This window comes from Oncorhynchus masou, chromosome 1 (assembly GCF_036934945.1).
Source record: "Oncorhynchus masou masou isolate Uvic2021 chromosome 1, UVic_Omas_1.1, whole genome shotgun sequence".
Classification (NCBI taxonomy): Eukaryota; Metazoa; Chordata; class Actinopteri; order Salmoniformes; family Salmonidae; genus Oncorhynchus; species Oncorhynchus masou.
In genome coordinates this window covers 6073850-6093488 of record NC_088212.1, presented here as the reverse complement: position 1 = coordinate 6093488, position 19639 = coordinate 6073850, and the positions used below count along the sequence as shown (strand labels likewise).

General features: G+C 45.2%; 1 protein-coding gene across 1 annotated transcript in view; it reads right to left on the bottom strand.

Moving 5' to 3' along the window:
- LOC135510729 (extracellular matrix organizing protein FRAS1-like) overlaps positions 1–19639 on the bottom strand; it is a 408168-nt gene that overhangs the window by 239510 nt on the left and 149019 nt on the right. Inside the window, 7 exon segments of the mRNA XM_064931929.1 lie at positions 4729–4872; positions 6836–6983; positions 11450–11566; positions 15986–16056; positions 16059–16176; positions 18031–18132; positions 19529–19612. Coding sequence (XP_064788001.1) covers positions 4729–4872; positions 6836–6983; positions 11450–11566; positions 15986–16056; positions 16059–16176; positions 18031–18132; positions 19529–19612 — 784 coding nt within the window.

Here is a 19639-nt window from a genome sequence, read left to right as displayed (position 1 = left end):
TACAGTATGTTATTACAGCTACAGCTACAGTATGTTATTACAACTACAGTATGTTAATACAACTACAGTATGTTATTACTCCTGCAGCTACAGTATGTTATTACAGCTACAGCTACAGTATGTTATTACTGCTACAGCTACAGTATGTTATTACAACTACAGTATGTTAATACAACTACAGTATGTTATTACTCCTGCAGCTACAGTATGTTATTACTGCTACAGCTACAGTATGTTATTACAGCTACAGCTACAGTATGTTATTACTGCTACAGTTACAGTATGTTATTACTGCTACAGTATGTTATGACTGCTGCAGTATGTTATAACTCCTACAGCTACAGTATGTTATTACAGCTACAGTATGTTATTACAGCTACAGCTACAGTATGTTATTACAGCTACAGTATGTTATTACTGCTACATTATGTTATTACTGCTACAGCTACAGTATGTTATTACTGCTACAGCTACAGTATGTTATTACTGCTACCGTATGTTATTACTGCTACAGTATGTTATTACTGCTACAGCTACAGTATGTTATTACTGCTACAGCTACAGTATGTTATTACTGCTACAGTATGTTATTACTGCTACAGTATGTTATTACATCTACAGCTACAGTATGTTATTACTGCTACAGCTACAGTATGTTATTACAGCTACAGCTACAGTATGTTATTACTTCTACAGATACAGTATGTTATTACTGCTACAGTATGTTATAACTCCTACAGCTACAGTATGTTATTACAGCTACAGTATGTTATAACTCCTACAGCTACAGTATGTTATTACAAGCTCCTACAGCTACAGTATGTTATTACAGCTACAGTATGTTATAACTCCTACAGCTACAGTATGTTATTACAGCTACAGTATGTTATAACTCCTACAGCTACAGTATGTCATTACTGCTACAGTATGTTTTTACTGCTACAGTATATTATTAATGCTACAGCTACAGTATGCTATTACAGCTACAGCTACAGTATGTTATTACTCCTACAGCTACAGTATGTTATTACTGCTCCAGTATGTTATAACTCCTACAGCTACAGTATGTTATTACTGCTACAGTATGTTATTACTCCTACAGCTACAGTATGTTATTACTGCTACAGTATGTTATTACTCCTACAGCTACAGTATGTTATTACTGCTACAGTATGTTATAACTCCTACAGCTACAGTATGTTATTACAGCTACAGTATGTTATAACTCCTACAGCTACAGTATGTTATTACTCCCACAGATACAGTATGTTATTACTCCCACAGATACAGTATGTTATTACTCCTACAGCTACAGTATGTTATTACTGCTCCAGTATGTTATAACTCCTACAGCTACAGTATGTTATTACTGCTACAGTATGTTATTACTCCTACAGCTACAGTATGTTATTACTACTACAGTATGTTATTACTCCTACAGCTACAGTATGTTATTACTGCTACAGTATGTTATAACTCCTACAGCTACAGTATGTTATTACAGCTACAGTATGTTATAACTCCTACAGCTACAGTATGTTATTACTCCCACAGATACAGTATGTTATTACTCCCACAGATACAGCATGTTATTACTCCTACAGCTACAGTATGTTATTACTGCTCCAGTATGTTATAACTCCTACAGCTACAGTATGTTATTACTGCTACAGTATGTTATTACTCCTACAGCTACAGTATTTTATTACTGCTACAGTATGTTATTAATGCTACAGTATGTTATAACTCCTACAGCTACAGTATGTTATTACTCCTACAGCTACAGTATGTTATTACTCCTATAGCTACAGTATGTTATTACACCTACAGCTACAGTATGTTATTATTGCTCCAGTATGTTATAACTCCTACAGCTACAGTATGTTATTACTGCTCCAGTATGTTATAACTCCTACAGCTACAGTATGTTATTACTCCTACAGCTACAGTATGTTATTACTCCTGAAGATACAGTATGTTATTATTGCTATAGCTACATTATGTTATTATTGACACAATATGTTATTACTCCTGCAGCTGCAGTATGATTTTACTCCTACAGTGTGTTATTACTCCTGCAGCTACAGTACGTTATTACTCCTACAGTGTGTTATTACTCCTGCAGCTACAATATGCTATTACTGCTACAGCTTACCGTATATTATTACTTCTGCAGCTACATTATGTTATTCCTCCCATAGTGTGTTATTACTCCCGCAGCTACAGTCTGTTATTACTTCTACTTCTACAGTATGTTATTGACTGTTTAAGCAAATTTGTCATTTTTTCTTTCATTTTATTTTTTCTTCATAACTCACCAAACTGGAAAGGTCTTAAAATGTTTACTTATTTAATGTTTTACTGAAACAAGATTATCTGGTCTGATGAAACACAAATGTAACTCTTTGGCCTGAATTCCAAGCATCACATCTGGACTCAACCTGGCTCCATCCCTACGGTGAAGCATGGTGGTGGCAGCATCCTGCTGTGGGGATGTTTATCAGCAGTAGGGACTGGGAGACTAGTCAAGATTGAGGGAAATATGAACGGAGCAAAGTACAGGGCAATCCTTGATGAAAACCTGCTCCAGAGCACTCAGGACCTCAGACTGCAACGAAGGTTCACCTTTCAACAGGACAACGACCCTAAGCTCACAGACAGGACAACACAGGAGTGGCTTCGGGACAAGTCTCTGAATGTCCTTGAGAGGCCCAGGCAGAGCCCAGACTTGAACTCGATCGAACATCTCTGGAGAGACCTGAAAATAGCTATGCAGCAACATTCCCGTTCCAATTTGACAGAGCTTTAGAGGATCTGCAGAGAAGAATGGGAGAAACTCCCCAAATACAGGTGTGCCAAGCTTGTAGCGTGATACCCAAGAAGACTCAGGGCTGTAATCACTGCCAAAGGTGCTTCAACAAAGCACTGAGTGAAGGGTCTGAATACTTATGTACATTTGATATATATATATATATATATATTCTGTAAATCCAAACAAAACCAGACTAAGTCCTTCCTACAATAATGAAGAACTCATCTTTTCTCAACAGAGGAAGCTGCCTCGATGGGAGACAAAATATCTCTTAATTAAGCCCGAATAAATTAAGGCCAAATCTCTCTCAAATTTTGGTCTCAATTAGTTCCACTGTTGCTCAATATGATTTAACACAGCCGTTCACAAAGGTTACTTTATGAGAGATGTGAACACAGCACTAATTCTGCTTTTATAATAAGGTAAGGATGTCACTGTGTTGTCACCAAGTGGTTTAGACTCTAGATTCTTCTATTTTTAATCAACAAAAAATGTCAAACTGTTTTCCAAAATGTTGCCGTCCCGTCTTCGAAACCACATGGACCGAAGCGGGTTTGTTAAAACACAATTATCCTCGGAAAACCTCCGTCCACATATCTTAAATCCTTCATCAGAAACAACAGTTCATTGGGCTGCTTTATCAAAAAAAAAATTTTTTTGATAGATTAGAATGGTCATATCTCTGGTCTGAAACATATGGGAATTGGCTCCAATTTCATTCATATGATTAAAATCCTATATGCCAATCCTTCATCCTCCTATATGCCAATAATTCAACAGGCAATAACTGCTCTCCAATCCCTCAGCCATAGTTCTAACAGGCAATGATCTGCTCCGTTCAGCATCACTTGAAGCAGCAGACAAGGCGATCCGATTTCTCCTTTGCTATTTTTATTATCCATGGAACTCCTGGCCCAGGCAATTTGTCAATCGAAGGAAATGACACCAATTTCCCTCAAATCTACTGATCACGTCATCTCATGAATACAAAGACACATTGTCTAGATATAGTAACATTTTATCTCAATCAATCCCAAACAAATTTAAAGACTATAGATAAATTCAGTTTAATCTCAAATCATAAGATTAATCAAAGCAAATCAGCCCTACGTCCTGCCAATACCCTGATGGAGGACTCCGTATCTAGTTATGGAATCACAATTGCTTCCCATTTGAAATATTTGGGAGTAGATAACTAACTTAGATAACTAAAACAACTAACTAACTAACTAACTAAAAAACTATGCCATTAACTTTAAGAGAATGCTCAAATCAATCAATCGGGAGGCTGGGGGGATGGGAGGTTGGGGAGATGGGAGGTTGGGCAGATGGGAGGTTGGGGAGATGGGAGGTTGGGGAGATGGGAGAATGGGGAGATGGGAGGTTGGGGAGATGGGAGGTTGGGGATATGGGTTGGGAGGCTGGAGGGATGGGAGGTTGGGGAGATGGGTTGGGTTGGGGGGATGGGAGATTGGGGAGATGGGAGGTTTGGGAAATGGGATGGGAGATTGGGGGATGGGAGGTTTGGGAGATGGGTGGTTGGGGAAATGGGATGGGAGATTGGGGGAGATGTGAGATTGTGAGATTTGGGGAGATGGGAGGTTGGGGAAATGGAATGGGAAATTGGGGGAGATGGGAGGTTGGGGATGGGAGGTTGGGGGATGGAGGCTCACTTCTTTCTGGTGTTTTGTTGTTGTTTTACTCTGTAATATGATTAAAAAAAGGTTTTGAAGCCCACAGGTTAAGGAGTGTGTGTGTGTGTGTGTGTGTGTGTGTGTGTGTGTGTGTGTGTGTGTGTGTGTGTGTGTGTGTGTGTGTGTGTGTGTGTGTGTGTGTGTGTGTGTGTGTGTGTGTGTGTGTGTGTGTGTGTGTGTGTGTGTGTGCGGGGCTAATAAATGTGTCATACAGTACTTTACCTGCACACACTTTTCCATCGGCGTAGTAACCGCGAGGACAGGTGGACACACAGAGTCCGTCCAGAAGCAGAGCGGTAGCGTCCTTACATCTCTCACAGTGGTCAGGGGTCCCCGAGCAAGACAGGCAGTCACTCTGGCACTGGACTGTTACACACACACACACACACACACACACACACACACACACACACACACACACACACACACACACACACACACACACACACACACACACACACACACACAACAGGTAGAGACAGAGAGACAGATAGAGATATTGAGATGCTGAGTGTGTTCTAATTTAGGCCATTGAGAGTCTTATTGGCTGCCAGTGGCTGTCTGATTATCTTATTGGCTGCCAGTGTCTGATTACCTTATTGGGCGCCAGTAGCTGTGATTATCTTATTGGCTGCCAGTGTCTGATTACCTATGACCTATTCCTTACTTTGTTGAGAATATTAACGGGCCAGTATTTAACTAGAACCAGACTCCATTCCACACACAGACACTGAACACTACTTAACAATATAACGTTAGTTAGCATCAGCATTAGCTATAAACTACCTCTAACTTCCTTCATACATGGACACAGAGACATACAATGGTATCCAGGAGTTTATCTGACTCTGGGGAACTCTGGCAAAGGGCCTCATTGCCAACATCCCGAAGTATCCCTTTAAGGGATAGGTTTAGGGTTTTGGGGTTAGGGTCAAGTTAAAGGGTTTTGGGGTTAGGGTTAAGGGTTAAGGGTTTTGGGGTTAGGGTTCAGGGTTAAGGGTTTTGGGGTTAGGGTTAGGGTTAAGGGTTAAGGGTTTTGGGGTTAGGGTTAAGTTAAAGGGTTTTGGGGTTAGGGTTAAGGGTTAAGGGTTTTGGGGTTAGGGTTCAGGGTTAAGGGTTTTGGGGTTAGGGTTCAGGGTTAAGGGTTTTGGGGTTAGGGTTCAGGGTTAAGGGTTTCGGGGGTTAAGGTTAGGGTTATGGTTAGGTGTAGGGTTAAGGTTAGGGTTACAGTTTTGGGGTCAGGGTTCTGGTTAAGGTTCTGGTTAGAGGTGTAGGGTTAGGGGTAGGATTAGGGGTAGGGTTGGGGGTAGGGTTAAGGGGTAGGGTTAGGGTTAGGGGTAGGGTTAAGGGTAGGGTTAGGGTTAAGGGTAGGGTTAGGGGTAGGGTTAGGGTTAGGGGTAGAGGTAGGGTTAGGGGTAAGAGTAGGGTTAAGGGTAGGTTTAGGGGTAGGGTTAAGGGTAGGTTTAGGGGTAGGGGTAGGGTTAAGGGTATGGTTAGGGGCAGGGTTAAGGGTAGGGTTAAGGGTAGGGTTAGGGTTAAGGGTAGGGTTAAGGGTTAAGGGTTTTGGGGTTAGGGTTAATGGTTAAGGGTTTTGGGAATAGGGTTAGGGTTAGGGGTAGGGTTAGGGTTAGGGTTAGGGTTAGGGTTAGGGGTAGGGTTAAGGGTAGGATTAGGGTTAGGGGTAGGGTTAAGGGTAGGGTTAGGGGTAGGGTTAGGGGTAGGGTTAAGGGTATGGTTAAGGGTAGGGTTAAGGGTTAAGGGTTTTGGGGTTAGGGTTAATGGTTAAGGGTTTTGGGAATAGGGTTAGGGTTAGGGGTAGGGTTAAGGGTAGGATTAGGGTTAGGGGTAGGGTTAAGGGTAGGGTTAAGGGTATGGTTAAGGGTAGGGTTAAGGGTTAAGGGTTTTGGGGTTAGGGTTAATGGTTAAGGGTTTTGGGAATAGGGGTAGGGTTAGGGGTAGGGTTAAGGGTAGGTTTAGGCGTAGGGTTAGGGTTAGGGTTAAGGGTTAAGGGTTAAGGGTTTTGGGATTAGGGGTAGGGTTAGGGGTAGGTTTAAGGGTAGGGTTAGGGGTAGGGTTAAGGGTATGGTTAGGGTTAAATGTTAAGGGTTCTGGGGTTAGGGTTCAGGGTTAAGGGTTTTGGGATTAGGGGTAGGGAAACATAGGATTTTTAATTGCCAAACATTTTTACTCCCCAAAAAGTCCAGAGATGTCACGAAACTATAGCTGTACGTGTGTGTGTGTGTGTGTGTGTGTGTGTGTGTGTGTGTGTGTGTGTGTGTGTGTGTGTGTGTGTGTGTGTGTGTGTGTGTGTGTGTTGTGTCACTCTTACCCTGTTTACACTCAGGGCAGCAGGTTCCCTGGTGGGGCACAGCCAGGGTCCCCAGGGGGCAGGTGGGACAGGACATCAGGTAGCAGGTCACCCTGCCTTCACGACACTCACATTCCCTACAGGGGCCCTCATTCCATCTCTCCTGGTTCTAGAGGGAGATAGGGGAGAAGAAGGAGGAAGGGGGAAGAATGGTGAGGGGAAGAGAGGTGAAGAGAAAGGAGAGAAAGAGAGAGAGAGGGAGAGACAGGGACAGAGACATAGACAGAGAAAGAGAAAGACAAAGAGAGAGACAGACAGAGACAGAGAGAGACAGAGACATAGATAGAGAGAGAGACAGAGGCAGAGACAGAGAAAGAGAGAGACAGAGACAGAGAAAGAGAGAGACAGAGACAGAGACATAGATAGAGAGAGAGACAGAGACAGAGAAAGAGAGAGACAGAGACAGAGAAAGACAGAGACAGAGACAGAGACAGAGAAAGAGAAAGAGAGAGACAGAGACAGAGACATAGACAGAGAAAGAGAGAGACAGAGACACAGACAGAGAGAGACAGACAGAGACAGAGACAGAGACATAGAGATACAGAGACAGAGACAGAGACAGAGAAAGAGAGAGACAGAGACATAGACAGAGAGAGAGACAGAGACAGAGACATAGACAGAGACAGAGAGAGAGAGAGAGACAGAGACAGAGACATAGACAGAGAGAGACAGAGACAGAGAAAGAAAGAGACAGAGACAGAGAAAGAGAGAGACAGAGACATAGACAGAGACAGAGAAAGAGAGATACAGAGACATATACATAGACAGAGACAGAGAAAGAGAGAGACAGAGACAGAGACAGAGACAGAGACAGAGAAAGAGAGAGACAGAGGCAGAGACATAGACAGAGAGAGACAGAGACAGAGACAGAGAAAGAGAAAGAGAGAGACATAGACAGAGAGAGACAGAGAAAGAAAGAGACAGAGACAGAGAAAGAGAGATACAGAGACAGAGACATAGACAGAGACAGAGAAAGACAGAGACAGAGACAGAGACAGAGACAGAGAGAGACAGAGACAGAGACAGAGACAGAGAAAGAGAGAGACAGAGACAGAGACAGAGAAAGAGAGAGACAGAGACAGAGAAAGAGAGAGACAGAGACAGAGACAGAGACAGATAAAGACAGAGACAGAGAAAGAGAAAGAGAGAGACAGAGACAGAGACAGAGACAGAGACATAGACATAGACAGAGACAGAGAAAGAGAGATACAGAGACAGAGACATAGACAGAGACAGAGAGACAGAGACAGAGACATAGACAGAGACAGAGAAAGACAGAGACAGAGACATAGACAGAGAGAGACAGACAGAGACAGAGACAGAGAGATACAGAGACAGAGAAAGAGAAAGAGAGAGACAGAGACAGAGATAGAGACAGAGACAGAGAAAGACAGAGAGAGACAGAGACAGATAAAGACAGAGAAAGAGAAAGAGAAAGAGAGAGACATAGACAGAGACAGAGAGACAGAGACATAGACAGAGACAGAGAAAGAGAGAGACAGAGACAGAGACAGAGAAAGAGAGAGACAGAGACAGAGACATAGACAGAGTGAGAGACAGAGAAATAGACAGAGACATAGACAGAGAGAGACAGAGACAGAGAAAGACAGAGACAGAGACAGAGAAAGAGAGAGACGGAGACAGAGACAGAGACAGAGAAAGAGAGATACAGAGACAGAGACATAGACAGAGAAAGAGAGAGACAGAGACAGAGAAAGAGACAGAGACATAGACAGAGAGAGACAGAGACAGAGAAAGACAGAGACAGAGACAGAGACATAGACAGAGAGAGACAGAGACAGAGAAAGGGAGATACAGAGACAGAGAGAGAGAGACAGAGACAGAGAAAGAGAGAGACAGAGACATAGACAGAGACAGAGTAAGAGAGATACAGAGACAGAGACATAGACAGAGACAGAGAAAGAGAAAGAGAGAGAGAGAGACAGAGACAGAGAAAGAGACAGAGACATAGACAGAGAGAGACAGAGACAGAGAAAGACAGAGACAGAGACATAGACAGAGATAGACAGAGACAGAGAAAGGGAGAAAGAGACAGAGAAAGAGAGAGACAGAGACATAGACAGAGACAGAGTAAGAGAGAGACAGAGACAGAGACATAGACAGAGACAGAGAAAGAGAGATACAGAGACAGAGACATAGACAGAGAAAGAGAGAGACAAAGACAGAGACAGAGATAGACATAGAGATACAGAGACAGAGACAGAGACAGAGAAAGAGAGAGACAGAGACATAGACAGAGACAGAGAAAGAGAGAGACAGAGACATAGACAGAGACAGAGAAAGAGAGATACAGAGACAGAGACATAGACAGAGACAGAGAAAGAGCGAGACAGAGACAGAGAGAGAGACATAGACAGAGAGAGACAGAGACAGAGACAGAGAAAGACAGAGACAGAGACAGAGACATAGACAGAGAGAGACAGAGACAGAGACAGAGAAAGGGAGATACAGAGACAGAGAAAGAGAGAGACAGAGACAGAGACAGAGACAGAGAAAGAGAGAGACAGAGACATAGACAGAGACAGAGAAAGAGAGAGACAGAGACATAGACAGAGAGAGACAGAGACAGAGAAAGAGAGAGACAGAGACATAGACAGAGAGAGACAGAGACAGACAGAGAAAGAGAGAGACAGAGACAGAGACATAGACAGAGACAGAGAAAGAGAGAGACAGAGACAGAGACATAGACAGAGAGAGAGACAGAGACAGAGACATAGACAGAGACATAGATAGAGAGAGACAGAGACAGAGACAGAGACATAGACAGAGACAGAGACATAGACAGAGACAGAGAGAGACAGAGACATAGATAGAGAGAGACAGAGAAAGAGAAAGACAGAGACCGAGAAAGACAGAGACATAGACAGAGACAGAGAAAGAGAGAGACAGAGACAGAGACAGAGACAGAGAAAGAGACATAGACAGAGTGAGAGACAGAGAAATAGACAGAGACATAGACAGAGAGAGACAGAGACAGAGAAAGACAGAGACAGAGACAGAGAAAGAGAGAGACGGAGACAGAGACAGAGAAAGAGAGATACAGAGACAGAGACAGAGACAGAGACATAGACAGAGAGAGACAGAGACAGAGAAAGACAGAGACAGAGACAGAGACAGAGACATAGACAGAGAGAGACAGAGACAGAGACAGAGAAAGGGAGATACAGAGACAGAGAAAGAGAGAGACAGAGACAGAGACAGAGACAGAGAAAGAGAGAGACAGAGACATAGACAGAGACAGAGAAAGAGAGAGACAGAGACATAGACAGAGAGAGACAGAGACAGAGAAAGAGAGAGACAGAGACATAGACAGAGAGAGACAGAGACAGACAGAGAAAGAGAGAGACAGAGACAGAGACATAGACAGAGACAGAGAAAGAGAGAGACAGAGACAGAGACATAGACAGAGAGAGAGACAGAGACAGAGACAGAGACATAGACAGAGACAGAGACATAGACAGAGACAGAGAGAGACAGAGACATAGATAGAGAGAGACAGAGAAAGAGAAAGACAGAGACCGAGAAAGACAGAGACATAGACAGAGACAGAGAAAGAGAGAGACAGAGACAGAGACAGAGACAGAGAAAGAGACATAGACAGAGTGAGAGACAGAGAAATAGACAGAGACATAGACAGAGAGAGACAGAGACAGAGAAAGACAGAGACAGAGACAGAGAAAGAGAGAGACGGAGACAGAGACAGAGAAAGAGAGATACAGAGACAGAGACAGAGACATAGACAGAGAGAGACAGAGACAGAGAAAGACAGAGACAGAGACAGAGACAGAGACATAGACAGAGAGAGACAGAGACAGAGACAGAGAGAGACAGAGACATAGACAGAGAGAGACAGAGACAGAGAAAGGGAGATACAGAGACAGAGAAAGAGAGACAGAGACAGAGACAGAGAGAGACAGAGACATAGACAGAGACAGAGTAAGAGAGAGACAGAGACAGAGACATAGACAGAGACAGAGAAAGAGAGATACAGAGACAGAGACATAGACAGAGACAGAGAAAGAGAAAGAGAGAGACAGAGACAGAGAAAGAGACAGAGACATAGACAGAGAGAGACAGAGACAGAGAAAGGGAGATACAGAGACAGAGAAAGAGAGACAGAGACAGAGAAAGAGAGAGACAGAGACATAGACAGAGACAGAGTAAGAGAGAGAGAGAGAGAGACAGAGACAGAGACATAGACAGAGACAGAGAAAGAGAGATACAGAGACAGAGACATAGACAGAGAAAGAGAGATACAGAGATAGACATAGAGATACAGAGACAGAGACAGAGACAGAGACAGAGAAAGAGAGAGACAGAGACATAGACAGAGAGAGACAGAGACAGAGACAGAGAAAGACAGAGACAGAGACAGAGACAGAGACATAGACAGAGAGAGACAGAGACAGAGACAGAGAGAGACAGAGACAGAGAGAGACAGAGAAATGGGAAAATACAACTATTTTTATGACATTTGAATGATACACTGAAACTGTTGACTGCGTAGATTTCAAAGACCTTGATTGGTTAACCAAGTGATATGGTATACATTACCGCTAGTGGTCTCTGGGGGTTCCCTAGGGACAGATCAGGGTCTGGGTAGACACAGGAGGTCTTTAAGGACTGACACTCAGGACAACACTTCCCTGGTAGGTGGACCAGCTCTGAACCCTGTTAGGAACAGACCACGTGAGTGTTTGTGCTTCATCTGTCTGTCTCTCCTTCTCTTCCCACTACCTGTTCTATCTGTCTGCCTCTCCTTCTCCACCTGCTCTATCCTGTCTGTCTCTCCCTCTCTTCCCTCTACCTGCTCTGTCTGTCTGTCTCTCCCTCTCTTCCCTCTACCTGCTCTGTCTGTCTGTCTCTCCTTCTCTACCTATACTATCTGCCTGTCTCTCCTTCTCTATCTGTCTGTCTCTCCTTCTCTATCTGTCTGCCTCTCCTTTTCCACCTGCTCTATCCTGTCTGTCTCTCCCTCTCTTCCCTCTACCTGCTCTGTCTGTCTTTCTCTCCCTCTCTTCCCTCTACCTGCTCTGTCTGCCTGTCTCTCCTTCTCTATCTGTCTGTCTCTCCTTCTCTATCTGTCTGTCTCTCCCTCTCTTCCCTCTACCTGCTCTATCTGTCTGTCTCTCCTTCTCTACCTGTTCTATCTGTCTGTCTCTCCCTCTCGTCCCTCTACCTGCTCTATCTGTCTGTCTCTCCTTCTCTACCTGCTCTATCTGTCTGTCTCTCCCTCTCGTCCCTCTACCTGCTCTGTCCTGTCTGTTTTATCTTTCTCTACCTGCTCTATCTGTCTGTCTCTCCCTCTCGTCCCTCTACCTGCTCTGTCCTGTCTCTGTTTTATCTTTCTCTACCTGCTCTATCTGTCTGTCTCTCCCTCTCGTCCCTCTACCTGCTCTGTCCTGTCTCTGTTTTATCTTTCTCTACCTGCTCTATCTGTCTGTCTCTCCCTCTCGTCCCTCTACCTGCTCTGTCCTGTCTCTGTTTAATCTTTCTCTACCTGCTCTGTCTGTCTGTCTCTCCCTCTCGTCCCTCTACCTGCTCTATCTGTCTGTCTCTCCTTCTCTACCTGCTCTATCTGTCTGTCTCTCCCTCTCTTCCCTCTACCTGCTCTATCCTGTCTCTGTTTTATCTTTCTCTACCTCCACCTCTTCTTCTCTCTCTCTCTCCCTCCCTCTCTTCCCTCTACCTGCTCTATCTGTCTGTCTCTCCTTCTCTATCTGTCTGTCTCTCCCTCTCTTCCCTCTACCTGCTCTATCTGTCTGTGTCTCCTTCTCTACCTTCTCTATATGTCTGTCTCTCCCTCTCTTCCCTCTACCTGCTCTATCTGTCTGTCTCTCCTTCTCTACCTGCTCTATCTGTCTGTCTCTCCCTCTCGTCCCTCTACCTGCTCTGTCCTGTCTCTGTTTTATCTTTCTCTACCTGCTCTGTCTGTCTGTCTCTCCCTCTCGTCCCTCTACCTGCTCTATCTGTCTGTCTCTCCTTCTCTACCTGCTCTATCTGTCTGTCTCTCCCTCTCTTCCCTCTACCTGCTCTATCCTGTCTCTGTTTTATCTTTCTCTACCTCCACCTCTTCTTCTCTCTCTCTCTCCCTCTCTTCCCTCTACCTGCTCTATCTGTCTGTCTCTCCTTCTCTATCTGTCTGTCTCTCCCTCTCTTCCCTCTACCTGCTCTATCTGTCTGTCTCTCCTTCTCTACCTTCTCTATCTGTCTGTCTCTCCCTCTCTTCCCTCTATCTGTCTGTCTCTCCTTCTCTACCTGCTCTATCTGTCTGTCTCTCCCTCTCGTCCCTCTACCTGCTCTATCCTGTCTCTGTTTTATCTTTCTCTACCTCCACCTCTTCTTCTCTCTCTCTCTCCCTCTCTTCCCTCTACCTGCTCTATCTGTCTGTCTCTCCTTCTCTATCTGTCTGTCTCTCCCTCTCGTCCCTCTACCTGCTCTATCCTGTCTCTGTTTTATCTTTCTCTACCTCCACCTCTTCTTCTCTCTCTCTCTCCCTCTCTTCCCTCTACCTGCTCTATCTGTCTGTCTCTCCTGCTCTATCTGTCTGTCTCTCCCTCTCGTCCCTCTACCTGCTCTATCCTGTCTCTGTTTTATCTTTCTCTACCTCCACCTCTTCTCTCTCTCTCTCTCCCTCTCTTCCCTCTACCTGCTCTATCTGTCTGTCTCTCCTGCTCTATCTGTCTGTCTCTCCCTCTCGTCCCTCTACCTGCTCTATCTGTCTGTCTCTCCTGCTCTATCTGTCTGTCTCTCCCTCTCGTCCCTCTACCTGCTCTATCCTGTCTCTGTTTTATCTTTCTCTACCTCCACCTCTTCTTCTCTCTCTCTCTTCCTCTCTTCCCTCTACCTGCTCTATCTGTCTGTCTCTCATTCTCTACCTGTTCTATCTGTCTGTCTCTCCCTCTCGTCCCTCTACCTGCTCTATCCTGTCTCTGTTTTATCTTTCTCTACCTCCACCTCTTCTTCTCTCTCTCTCTCCCTCTCTTCCCTCTACCTGCTCTATCTGTCTGTCTCTCCCTCTCGTCCCTCTACCTGCTCTATCCTGTCTCTGTTTTATCTTTCTCTACCTCCACCTCTTCTTCTCTCTCTCTCTCCCCTCTACCTGTTCTATCTGTCTGTCTCTCCCTCTCGTCCCTCTACCTGCTCTATCCTGTCTCTGTTTTATCTTTCTCTACCTCCACCTCTTCTTCTTCTCTCTCTCCCTCTCTTCCCTCTACCTGTTCTATCTGTCTGTCTCTCCCTCTCGTCCCTCTACCTGCTCTATCCTGTCTCTGTTTTATCTTTCTCTACCTCCACCTCTTCTTCTTCTCTCTCTCTCCTTCAGTCCAAAGGAATCTATCCTTAGTCTATATATCAGCTACCCATCAATAGAAAGATACCATTTACATTCACGGGGAAAATGCCTGTCAATCAATCGATCAATCAAATGTATTTATAAAGCCCTTCGTACATCAGCTGATGTCTCAAAGTGCTGTACAGAAAAAAACAGCCTAAAACCCCCAAACAGCAAGCAATGCAGGTGTAGAAGCACGGTGGCTAGGAAAAACTCCCTAGAAAAGACTGGCTGCTTCCCAAATGGCAATCTATTCCCTACATAGTGCACTACTTTATACCCGAGCCAAGTAGGGCACTATGTAGGGAATAGGGTGCCTTTTGGAACGCAAGTCCCTGTTTGTTTCTGTTATATGACCTTGGTTGATTGCTATTGGATGGAAAGGCAAAGCACATGGGTATTATTAAATGAATGTAAGTATAAACTTACGGAACGTTCAAATAAAATAGAATAAAACAGTTTCGAGGATGTCGCTGTGTGTGAAACAAGTCCGTGTCAAAAGTCTGCCGTTCTTTCAAGTCATTTAGTGCTAATTAAAATCGTGAAAGTATCTCCTTTGAAGCAGAACAAGATGGTTTATTCTGTTTTCAGATCCATTGTGCGTAACTTCTCTAGGCATCTCTATTCATGCTGTGTGACCTTGGCCAATCTGATCTGGAGTCAACGATGCTGCTCTTCCCTAATGAATACTTAACAGGCTGCTTACCGCAATGATTCATGATGAGGGATTAATACCACGTGGTAAGAATAATAAAGTCATTTAACGTCTGATTAGAAAAGTTTATTTTTATAAAAACGTGACTCTTACCGTGTGAAAAGAATCAAAACATGTGTTTTTGTGTTGACATGCAGAAATCACTCCGCCATTTCCTGGTTGAGAAAATTCGAATAGTTCCCGCCCTAATTTTCAGCAGAAGTATAGTGTAGATGATCGTTGTACCATCTAAACCGCTGTGAAATATATTTTACAATAACCAGAAAATATTGTATTTTCAGCTGTTTGAAGCTGATGTACAAAACCACAAGTTAAAGACGCAAAAACTGTTGTTCCAAGAACAGGAAACATAGAAATAACAAACATAGAACAGATCTGCCGCTTCTTAGAACTTGCTTTCAATGAGAATAACAGATCTACCAATTTTAATTGACATTTCTATGTGAATTTGGTCGGGATCGCCCTCCCCAAAAGATGACCTATTTATTGCAGCTTTAAACATGAAAGACTGATGAGGTAGAAAAAGCGGTTCATGTTTATTCCACATTTATCTTTATTTTTATTTATATGACAGCCTTTCTAGGGAGTTTTTCCTAGCCACCGTGCTTCTACACCTGCATTGCTTGCTGTTTGGGGTTTTAGGCTGGGTTTCTGTACAGCACTTTGAGACATCAGCTGATGTATGAAGTGCTTTATAAATACATTTGATTTGATTTATGGAATCGAGCTTTTAAATCTTTTAAGTCAGAACATTTTAAATACTCTACAGAGTCAAATTCACTGTATTTCAAGCCTGTGTTTGTACTTCTTCAGCCCCCATAATACTCCTGCCACAGACTCTTGTATGGTTCTGTATGCAGGCCAACCAATTTACCGATCTAGTAAATAATATCCTATAATGAAGGGAGATGATGAATTCTCTATGTTACATTCTGGTTTTAAAATGTTTATTTATTCCAAAAAAAAACAACATCAACAAAAACAAAAGGCAGCCAGTAAAGATGAAACATTCGATGTTCTATTCATTTTCAGAGGGGTTTACCGTCGGGCATTCTACTCGGGCACACTGGGCTCTCTGGCAGAGGACCTGTCCTCTCTCACAGGTGCAGAACCGCAACCGGTGCTGTTCCACATGTCACCGTGGTGACGGACGGTGAGCTCGTACAGGCAGCTGCCCTTGGCGGCAACACAGTCGTCACAACACTGCCCCGCCCTCTTCACTTTGGTCTGGCCCTGCAAGGGATCATGGGAAACACTTTATAATAACTGTCACGAATAATAAATTATGAATAGAGTACATCGTGGTTCCCCAATGTGGCTCACAGGTGGTTTTATTCGGCCCCAAAAATTCCATTGTTGGACATAAAAGACTGTAAAAACACCAGGAAATCCCCAAGTATTCCCACACAAGACACATGTGACTGTATACAAATGTAAGCAAAGTTCAAAATTACGTTTTAGTCAAACATTATACATCAAATTAATGACTTACAAATCATACAATGTGATTTTCTGGATTTTAGTTTTTAGATTCCGTCTCTCACAGTTGAAGTGTACCTATGATAAATATTACAGACCTCTACGTGCTTTGTAAGTAGGAAAACCTGCAAAATCGGCAGTGTATCAAATACTTGTTCTCCCCACTGTACCTGTTTGACCTTCCTGTAGTATACAGATTATTTGTAATTATGTTCCCAACCTCCCTGATCATCTGCTAGAGAAAAGATCGGCCCCGAGGTTCAATCCAGTTGATGATCCTGGTGTTCATGCAATTAATATACATGACAGACAGACAGACAGACAGACAGACAGACAGACAGACAGACAGTGAGACAGGAAGACAGTGAGACAGACAGACAGACAGACAGACAGACAGACAGACAGACAGACAGACAGACAGACAGACAGACAGACAGTGAGACAGGCAGACAGTGAGACAGACAGACAGACAGACAGACAGACAGACAGACAGACAGACAGACAGACAGACAGACAGACAGTGAGACAGGCAGACAGTGAGACAGACAGACAGTGAGACAGACAGACAGACAGACAGACAGACAGACAGACAGACAGACAGACAGACAGTGAGACAGACAGACAGTGAGACAGACAGACAGACAGACAGACAGACAGACAGACAGACAGACAGACAGTGAGACAGACAGACAGACAGACAGACAGACAGACAGACAGACAGACAGACAGACAGACAGACAGACAGACAGACAGACAGTGAGACAGACAGACAGACAGACAGACAGTGAGACAGGCAGACAGTGAGACAGACAGACAGTGAGACAGACAGACAGACAGACAGACAGACAGACAGTGAGACAGACAGACAGTGAGACAGGCAGACAGTGAGACAGACAGACAGTGAGACAGACAGACAGTGAGACAGACAGACAGACAGACAGACAGACAGACAGACAGACAGACAGACAGTGAGACAGACAGACAGACAGACAGACAGTGAGACAGACAGACAGTGAGACAGACAGACAGACAGACAGACAGACAGACAGACAGACAGACAGACAGTGAGACAGGCAGACAGTGAGACAGACAGACAGTGAGACAGACAGACAGACAGACAGACAGACAGACAGACAGACAGTGAGACAGACAGACAGTGAGACAGACAGACAGACAGACAGACAGACAGACAGACAGACAGACAGACAGACAGACAGACAGACAGACAGACAGACAGTGAGACAGACAGACAGACAGACAGACAGACAGACAGTGAGACAGACAGACAGTGAGACAGGCAGACAGTGAGACAGACAGACAGTGAGACAGACAGACAGTGAGACAGACAGACAGACAGACAGACAGACAGACAGACAGACAGACAGACAGACAGACAGACAGTGAGACAGGCAGACAGTGAGACAGACAGACAGTGAGACAGACAGACAGACAGACAGACAGTGAGACAGGCAGACAGTGAGACAGACAGACAGACAGACAGACAGTGAGACAGGCAGACAGACAGACAGACAGACAGACAGACAGACAGACAGACAGACAGACAGACAGACAGACAGTAACATCCATAGACTCTTTCTGTGTACTGACCTCCTCACAGGTCCTGGGTGGACAGGTGTGTGTGTGACAGCGAGACTGGCCACGATCACACACACACCTGGTGCAGCCGCTCTTCTGCCACTGCTCACCATGCTGCAGACACACACACACACACACACACACACACACACACACACAAACTTTCCCTTACACAACACTGTGTAATGTAGTACAACAACTACCACAGTGGCAGAGTTAACCTGTTTTCTCCCTACATGACATGAACAATACACAGAGAGAGAGAAGGTTTCAATGTCAGTGGACAACCTACAGTGGGCAGTGGACAGTGGACAGTGGACAACCTGCATGGGCAGTGGACAGGGAGCAGGGGACAGTGGGCAGTGTACAGTGGACAGTGGGCAGTGGGCAGTGGACAGTGGGAAATGGACAGTGGGCAGTGGACAGTGGACAGTGAGCAGTGAGCAGTGGATAGTGGACAGTGGGCAGTGGACAGTGGACAGTGAGCAGTGGACAGTGAGCAGTGGGCAGTGGATAGTGGGCAGTGGGCAGTGGGCAGTGGACAGTGAGCAGTGAGCAGTGGATAGTGGACAGTGGGCAGTGGACAGTGGATAGTGAGCAGTGAGCAGTGAGCAGTGGATAGTGGACAGTGGGCAGTGGACAGTGGACAGTGGATAGTGGGCAGTGGGCAGTGAGCAGTGAGCAGTGGGCAGTGGACAGTGGACAGTGGGCAGGGGACAGTGGGCAGTGGGCAGGGACAGTGGACAGTGGACAGTGGACAGTGAGCAGTGAGCAGTGGACAGTGGACAGTGGACAGTGGGCAGTGGGAAGTGGACAGTGGGCAGTGGACAGTGAGCAGTGAGCAGTGAGCAGTGGGCAGTGGACAGTGGGCAGTGGACAGTGGGCAGTGGGCAGTGGACAGTGGACAGTGGGCAATGCAGTGGGCAGTGGACAGTCGGCAGTGGACAGTGGGAAATGAACAGTGGACAGTGGGCAATGGACAGTGGACAGTGGGCAGTGGACAGTGGACAGTGGGCAGTGGACAGTGGACAGTGGGCAGTGGACAGTGGACAGTGGACAGTGGACAACCTGCAGTGGGCAGTGGACAGTCGGCAGTGGACAGTGGGCAGTGGACAGTGGACAGTGGACAACCTGCAGTGGGCAGTGGACAACCTGCAGTGGGCAGTGGACAGTGGGCAGTGGGAAATGGACAGTGGACAGTGGGCAATGGACAGTGGACAGTGGGCAATGGACAGTGGACAACCTGCAGTGGGCAGTGGACAACCTGCAGTGGGCAGTGGACAGTGGGCAGTGGGAAATGGACAGTGGACAGTGGGCAGTGGGCAGTGGACAATGGGTAGTGGGAGGTGGGAAATGGACAGTGGGCAGTGGGCAGTGGACAGTGGGTAGTGGACAGTGGACAGTGGACAGTGTGCAGTGGACAGTATAACAGTTGTTAGTTAAACAAAAACAGACCCACTATTGAAAGGTGGTGCGACACGCACGCACACACACTGAGAAGTTGTAGTACCTTGTGCTCCCTCCCAGCAGACAGGCAGGAAGTGGGGAGACACTGTGGACAGCACTGTCCAGGTTGGATCACCAGACTCTCATGCTGTTGGAGAGAAACACACGTCTGTGT